Genomic DNA, 8,592 nt, shown 5'->3' on the forward strand with positions numbered 1-8,592 from the left:
AAATGCACTTTAGAACAACACGCAGCAACACTACACATGAGCGGGAGGAGGGAGGTATGGGGTCTTCACACACCCCCGTTCTCTGCTAGCCAGCGGGGGGGCTGGGATGTTGGCTGTCCGATTGGCCTCCCTGCTGCTGCGGAGCCTGGGACGGTCTGCTTGCCTCCACCCCGGGGGGAAGGGTAACATCTCTTGGGTCTGGGTTCTGTTTCCCCCTCTGGGGGTGAGGGTACCTGGACCCGGGGTATAGAGTATGTTTGGGGAGTGTGATTGTGTGTACATGTCCATTTATGTCAATCCTTACGTTGGGTGAGTGCTGAGTGTTTGTATATGTGTGCATGAGGGTGGGAATGCATGTTTGTGTCTGTGTGTGCCTGTTTGTCTGTGTCTATATGTCAGTTCGGGTCTTAGACTCCACCTCTCTGGGAACTCCCAGGCCCTCCAGGGCCTATCTCCCCTCACCACACTCCCTGCCGGTGACTGATGCCCTCAGGGGTCGGTGCATTGGTGGTTCTTGGTGTCCGGGACTGGGCGCTCAGGTATGTACCAGCTCACTCCCGGTGGCTACCTGGCGCCTGTTGCTTGGTCAGGCCTCCTCCTCCTCCATGAAGCAGGCATGCCTCCATGCCTGCTTCATGCCCTGGGGGACGGGGCTATGGCTCTCTACATCCTCTTGCAGACCATTACATGTGGAAACCATTTGAATACAAGCGCGCTGATCCACACAGGTGTGCACACGGATGTTCACTGTTCGTAGACTTAAATTACACCTTTCTTGGCTGCTACTTCAAAGCACATTGTGCGCCGTCTGTCCTGCGTGCTGCACAACAACATTGAATATTTAGTACTTACTGCTGTTTACACTTAGCTAGATTAATGTGATGGTGTTGTGTTTAGTATGTTGCTTTGGTTTTTTTTTGCTTGTTTTCTATTCTTTTTCTCTCAACAGGTGATCCAGGAGATTCCCCCCCCCCACTTCTCACTGTCCCTCTCCCCTTCTGTTTTTCTTTTCCTTCCTCTTTCTTTCTCCCTTTCCTATCCCTCACTCATGTCTGTCCCGTCTGTAACAACTGAAAATAAAATAAAATAAATAATAAAAACAAAGGTCGATCAAATGGACCAATACGGCAATGCCACGATGATCGATTTGGCAAAATAAATCCATTGGGTATCCTTGTTGGTCTTCAGACAACAATTCTGACAGCTAAAGAACCAAATGGGACAGGCAAAAAAAAGAAAAAAAAAAAGAAATAGTATGCCCTGTGAGGGACTGGCAACCTGTCCGAGTTTGACCTGCTTTAACACACCGTGTCCCTGCTGGGACAGGCTTCAGCCCTCAGATACAGTTGGATAAGCTGTTAAGAAAATTGACCGATGGATGGAAATAATTCTTATTAGACAACCAAACCACCTTGAACCTGTTCTAAATAATTAGAAACATCATATAGTGCTGATAAAAGTAACAATATTCAGACCCGCTGTCACAGTCTGGCGAGGGCAGACTGTATGTGTTGACAAAAGGACCCAAAACGCAGACTCCAAAAACTGAACGTGGCGTGGATTTAACAAAAAACAAGCCGTTTATTGAGGCTAGCAAAAAGGGTACAAACAAAAGGGCATTGGTGAAACTAAACAATAACCTAAACTGGGTGAACTAAAACTAAACATGAAAAAACCTTAAACATGGTGAACTGACATAGATTCCTGAAGTAGTGACATGGATGAGCAGACGACCTGACAAAGAATGACTGAAAGCACACGGACTAAATACACACAGGCGGATAATGAGGGAAGTGGGAACACATGGAGAAACAGCTGACACACATGAACATAACGACACAAGGAGAGAGTAACACTAAAAACATTGAACATAGGAACACAGGACCCCTTCAAAATAAAACAGGAAATATAATGAGACGCAGACCTGACAACATAAGACACGCAGACATGAAACACACGAAGGGCAAGAGAGACTTCACAGGGGTTGAAAACACAAGGGGGAACTAATAAGCAAATGCACATAGGAAACTTAATAAGCTTAAACATACACTATAAACATCAAAAGAACTAAAACTCAAAACACTGGGTCATAAGACCCAGGATCGTGACACCCGCTCATTAGAAGAAAACTGTAGCTTTACACTGTCTTAACATTACACTGGTTCACACGGTTGTTTCCCTTCCAGGCTGGATGTTGTTCAAAGTCCTGTGGAGTATATTATTTGGTATCTGATTTCCTCAAAGTGCTGCTCTCATAAAGGTTAAAGCCCACAGATTGTAGATTGATGTAGCAAACCTGACATCACTCACTGGTTTCTAAAGTCTGCATTTCGAAGCCTCAACATTTTAGCCACCAACTTGTTAGTTTTTTGGAGACAGAAGTTATTATATTTGGATGAGAGGGTGGCCTGTTATCAGTTAACACTAGATAGCTTGGTTGCATCTGTGAACTGTATAGGGACACATAAAGACAAAACACTGACAGACTAACTGAGAGACTGATAGAAAACTGAAGCACAAACTTGTTGTTCAAGCTCATACCACACAGGAAGCCACGTGTAAGATGGATGATGGGGGGGCATCACAGACATCATCATCAACTCATTCAGTTACATTCAGCTCTCTTAGATCTATAGGCAAAGATCCTTAACATGTCCCAAGGTCACGGCTCAAACAAAAAGCCTTTGTAGTCGCTGTGCCACATTTGTAGGATCATCTGGTTGTTGTTGTCATTATGTTTATTGCTTATTGTTTATGGTCCATATGTCCACGTTTGAGTATTTCAATGTAATTACACACATACATATATAGCTGTATTTAAATGTGCTTTACAAATAAATTGTACTCACTGGCTATAGTTCCATGAGAAATGCTCCAAAAGAGATGAACACTTACAAACACAGATGAGAGGTACAATTCAGTGAATCAGCACAGGTGAGGCCATTGAAATAACAGACACTCAGTCGTCTGTTAATTAAAGCGACAACATCCAAAACTCGAGCACACAGATAGACAAGTTGTTTTTTGTTTTAAATCACCTCTCAGTGCAACTGTCTTATTGCTCTGATGTTGGGCATTTTAAAATATGAATCTATGGGCACTGCTAGCCTCAAGTGGAACTAGCCTTTTTGGCACTTGATCACTCGACGTTCTCAGAAGGTTATATTTACAGAACTGTTCTGTTAAATAAAAATGTAAACAGACTCCTAAAGCAGTAGCATTATTATTGCTGTAGCAGTTTGTAACCTTTTTCAACCTTTGGATGTTCTGTAGGGTATCCTGGTTAGCTGGACCAAAGGCTTCAAGGCCACAGACTGCGAAGGACATGATGTTGTTAACTTGCTACGGGAGGCCATCAAAAGACGTAACGTGAGTCAATATAAACAACAGAGTAAAGATTTAAAATGATGGCCAGGTTTTAAACAGATGAGGGGAAGAAACATTACATCAGATTGGTACACGTCTAGGCTAACAGGAACATTACAATGCATTTGTGGGTGTGCGCACACAGGAGTATGACTTGGACATAGTAGCAGTGGTCAATGACACAGTTGGGACAATGATGAGCTGTGCCTATGAAGACCCTCAGTGTGAAGTTGGACTGATTGCAGGTATGTGGCCTCAAGGGTGAAGAAATGCTAAGTTAAGAATAAGCTTATAGTTATGATGGTTCATTTAAGAATTTTAAATGCAAAGAACAGTATTATAATATTTGACGTAATAAGGAAATAAGCTACATGAGTCTGTTTTACAGGAACTGGGTCAAATGCTTGTTACATGGAGGAACTCAAGAACATTGAGAAGATTAGACAAAAGAAACAGAAAACAGAAGGAGACGAGGAGACACCTGAAGCAGTGGAGGACAAGGTGGAAGGACTTGCTTGTTGGGAGCTAAAAACATATTGTTAAAACATAATTAAACACTTTGTGTGTGTGTGTGTGTGTGTGTTTCCCTCTCTCATCAGGATGATGGGTCAAAAGGAGATAAGAAGGCGGAGACTTCTGAGACATCAAAGATGTGTATAAACACGGAGTGGGGGGGTCTGGGTGATGATGGATCCTTGGATGACATCATCACACCTTTTGATGCTGAGGTGGACCACAACTCAGTAAACCCTGGAAAACAAAGGTTAGCTACACTCACCTTACTGTGTATGTATGATGACGCCTACTTGAGGCACACACATAAAATTTGATATTTTATGACTGATTTTTTTTTAACATACTGTGACACATATGTGTCTCGTGTAGTAGTTAGTTGGTGTTTTTGAGATTTATTCAGTAACTTGTAGCAAGTTGAGATGGTCACACAACATTTTTACAAGTTTATGTTCGTGTTTATAGGTTTGAAAAGCTCACCAGTGGGATGTATTTAGGTGAAATTGTCCGAGAGGTATTACTGGATCTAACAAGAGGAGGTTTGCTGTTCAGAGGACGCGTCACGGAAACCTTAAAAACACCTGGAATATTCCAAACTAAATATCTGTCACAAATAGAGAGGTAGGACAAATGATGCCTATGTTTGTGCTATTTTTTGATAGATTTAAAGTATTCATAATTTAACATGAATATTGCATTTTCTGCTGTGCAACTGTGTTGTCTCCCTCCAGTGACCGTTTGGCTCTACTGCAAGTCAGATCTATTCTCCAGCACCTGGGGCTCGACAGTACCTGCGATGACAGCATCATTGTCAAAGAGGTACAAGATAGAAAAGCAACATGCCACACAGTAACCTCCTAACAGACTGCATCACAAATTCAATGTTTTCCTCTTTTACAAGGTATAAAAATTTTAACAATTAAGCCATTGTGTATGTGTTTTGACCCGGACCACGTCGCTTACTTCCAGCAGATATTTTGATCTAGTGCAAACAATGCACAGGTGTAATTTGTAATAACTTTGGCTGTTTTACAGGGTTTTTGCAAAGTGGAACACTGAGGCCAAAGACAGCTCTCAACTTTTATTTAGCCTGTTGGTATCTTAAAGAAAGACGCACCTGAAATTTTCTGTGTCTTCTCCATTAACTTGCCTCCACCAGTGTGTGAATGTGAGAGTGAATGAATAGTGGAATTGTAAAGCGCTTTGGGTGCCTAGAAAAGCGCTATATAAATGCAATCCATTATTATCATTATTATTAAGCCATGTTGGTGAGTCATCTTGCACAACAGAAAGACTAGACAAACTCTGGGTACACTAAAATAAATATTTAGTAATGTTACTGGTTACAACTGTGTTTGTGGACATCAGAAAGTCTAATTTCAGCGAGGAATTGGAGGACTTTGACTGTCAGACTTTTGAACCTTGTAAGCAACTGTTAAAACTAAGCATTGTCCTTGAAAAGTAGCATTGTTATATTGTTATTTCTGGTATCGATCCAACCCTCCAGATATTAATGGAGAGAGGAAGCCCTCAGACTTTTCTCACATCACATCATGTACATAATGCTCTAGATTTTTCTGCTATACTAGATGTGATACAGCCACCAGTTGCTAGGGAAAAGTACTGTATGTATTCCCCGACTATTTGGAAGTGGTTTCTGCATTTTGCTGGCTCTCGCTGAGTGAAACTGGCTGCAAAGAATCAGAAACCTGCTTGTGATTTCTTTAGTTGCTAGCATACAGGCATGATAGCCTCTAATTTTTCATGTTTGTCTGAAAATTCTCTTGCAGCCAGTTGGGGAATAATAATTTTTCTGACTAACAGTTAAAATGTTTGAATAAAAGTCTGGAAACTGTTTCCTAAGAGTATGGATACCTGGTTGAAATGAATGAACATAAACAGTCTTGCTAACCATAACTGATGGTTAAAAGCAGTCCAGATATCCAGATTAAAATAAGTTTAAATTAACAAACAATCAGTTGTGCTGTTGGAAAGATTCTTCATCTGCATTTACTGTAAAAGCTTTCTGCCATTTAAATAAATTAATTTAAAAAAATGCTGTCCATAAGTCAAAATTTTCTTTATTATCTTGAAATTCTGAGCTAACAGAAATAACAGAAATAAGGTTATCGTCAGATATAGTTTGGGAAGTGGTTCAAAGAAATATGCTCTCTGCTTCAACCTTACCTTGAGGTTGGGTAATATTCTTCACATTATTTGTGTGGTGCATTGTCTGGCTGAGAAAACTGTGACGCCAGGAGACTGTTACCTGTTGCAATATTGATAAAGGTTTCCATTGTTGCTTAGGTATGTGGAGCGGTATCGCGCCGAGCAGCAGAGCTGTGTGGGGCAGGCATGGCAGCCGTGGTAGATAAGATCAGAGAGAACCGAGGACTGGACCATCTGAACATCACTGTAGGGGTTGATGGTGCACTCTACAAACTACACCCACAGTGAGTTAATTTAATAAAAATATTGTTTGTTTGTTTTGGGTGCAGTGATGTGTTGGGTGTGTGTCAGATGTATACTGTACTTTCATTTTAACCTTTCATAATTATTCAAACAGCTTGGTTAAAACATTTTCTGTTGTTTCTAGTTTTTCTGGAGTCCTTCAAGAGACTACCAGAGTTTTGGCTCCTCAGTGTAACGTGACCTTCTTGCCTTCAGAGGAAGGCAGCGGGAAAGGTGCTGCCCTGATTACTGCTGTAGCCAGGCAGAAGCGAGATCGTTGACTTCACACACCTGGAAAAAAGAAAGATGTCCGAAGATGTTTTTTCACTTTTTGCATTCAGTTGCACTGCTGTTTCTTTGTTGGTTTTTTGTTGGTTTTTTTTGCACTACCAAAATTCTGTATTGGCCTAAGAGAGTTTCAGACTGTGTGGATGGAAGATGGAAGCATTGCTGCCTGTGATTAAATCACTGTTTGTAATAAATTTTAAAAGAACTGTAATTGGTTTGAATTGACTATTATATTAAGGGTGTGCCAGTCAACACTCTGACACTATGTTTGCTTCAGCTTAGTTAACTTAATCCATGTTAGTTAAGTTAAATAGAAGAAAACTTCTTCTATTATCTTTACTGCTCACAAATAACATAAAATAAAATATATGTAACTTGATAAGCCTTCTGTGTTAATCCACGGTTATCTGTGTTTGCAATAAATGGACAATGTCATTTGAACTGAAATGAAAACCTGGCATAAGACAACCCACTGTGGTTTAATATATATGCTTCAAACCCAAACCCTCCACATTCCAGTCACCAAGTTAGCTGTGGGAAAATGTCAGTCACAGCTGTGTGGTCACATGCCAAAATGAGAAAATCCCAACAATCCTATGAGGAAGTGCTTGGTGACACTGGGGAGGAAGAACATCCTTTAAACAGGAAGAAACTGCCGTCAGAACCATGTTCGGGGTGGGGCAGCAATCTGTGGGCTGTGAGGGGTAAGAGAAGTGAAGTATGAACATAGAGAGACAAGGACAAAACAAAACTTTAGAAAAGAGAAGCCAAAAATTATTGTCAGGTAGCAGAAACATATAAACACGTGTGGAGAGGAAATAGGTGAGTGGAGAAGAAGCATCGCAAAACTACAGGACGCTTCAGGGTCACCTGATCCAGCACAAACACAAGTGTCAAGCTTAAAAACTAAAGAGTGTGCATGTCCCAAAACCAAACTGGGAGCTGGATCTAAAGGAGAAGGAGCTGATAGCTAAAGGCTCAGCGTCCTATTCTACTTTTAGAAACTCTAAGATCTTAAATGCTCTGATGGATAATATGATACTATGAGGTCTCAATGATGTGATGGGGCCTAATTATTGAAGACTTTGCATGTAAGGAGAAGGATTTTAGTTTTAGTTGTTGATTTTAGAGGAAGCCAATCAAGCAAATATGGGAGAAATTTACTCTGTTATTCTCCTCCTTGTCTCTCTGCAGTGTTTTGGATTAACTGGAGGCTTTTAAGAGAGATTTTTGAACAATCGAGTGTGGATTTTAATCCACACTAAATTGTGTGTCTTCCTTCTCTCACCCCAACCAGTCGCAGCAGATGGCCGCCCCTCCCTGAGCCTGGTTCTGCCGGAGGTTTCTTCCTGTTAAAAGGGAGTTTTTCCTTCCCACTGTTGCCAAAATGCTTGCTCATAGGGGGTCATATGATTGTTGGGTTTTTCTCAGCGCCTTGAGGCGACTTTTGTTGTGATTTGGCGCTATATAAATAAAAATGAATTGAATTGAATTGAGATGTTTTTCATCATTTCATCAGGTTTGAGTAAAAATAACTTCATTTTTGTCTGAATTTAAAGGTAGAAAATCATTCAAGCTTTTATTTCCCCAAGACATGTCTGGGATTTAAATAACTGATTTCATAGATAAACATGTGTATGACTGATAAGAAGTTGTAGTTAAATACATTTTGTTCCTCTCTTTTACTTAAAGATTTATAGACACTCCTTAGAATGACTTTATATTGTGTAACAGTTGTGAACCTGATGATTTATATGTAAGTGTGTGTAGAAAATATGTAATATTCTGCAAAAGAGAAAATATACACGGTCATATCGTGTAGACACAAATCTCTTTACACACTGATATCATGGGCATCAGTCTTATTGTAACTAAAAGCAATCACCTGTGCAGCAAACTGTTACAAAATTGTGTGTGTGTGTGTGTGTGTGTGTGTGTGTGTGTGTGTGTGTGTGTGTGTGTGTGTGTGTGTGT

The 8,592-nt window shown here is 40.6% G+C and overlaps 1 protein-coding gene across 1 annotated transcript in view; it reads left to right on the forward strand.

Annotated features, from left to right (window-relative positions):
* hkdc1 (hexokinase domain containing 1) overlaps positions 1-6,611 on the forward strand; it is a 14,498-nt gene extending 7,887 nt beyond the window's left edge. The window contains exons 14-21 of the mRNA XM_005733398.1: positions 3,274-3,369; positions 3,512-3,611; positions 3,755-3,855; positions 4,008-4,129; positions 4,345-4,500; positions 4,611-4,698; positions 6,187-6,332; positions 6,476-6,611. Coding sequence (XP_005733455.1) covers positions 3,274-3,369; positions 3,512-3,611; positions 3,755-3,855; positions 4,008-4,129; positions 4,345-4,500; positions 4,611-4,698; positions 6,187-6,332; positions 6,476-6,611 — 945 coding nt within the window. The remainder of the gene's footprint in view (positions 1-3,273; positions 3,370-3,511; positions 3,612-3,754; positions 3,856-4,007; positions 4,130-4,344; positions 4,501-4,610; positions 4,699-6,186; positions 6,333-6,475) is intronic.
* The last annotated feature ends 1,981 nt before the right edge of the window (positions 6,612-8,592 follow it).

The sequence above is a fragment of the Pundamilia nyererei genome, unplaced genomic scaffold (assembly GCF_000239375.1).
Source record: "Pundamilia nyererei isolate P.nyererei 1_Seehausen unplaced genomic scaffold, PunNye1.0 scaffold00051, whole genome shotgun sequence".
Classification (NCBI taxonomy): domain Eukaryota; kingdom Metazoa; phylum Chordata; class Actinopteri; order Cichliformes; family Cichlidae; genus Pundamilia; species Pundamilia nyererei.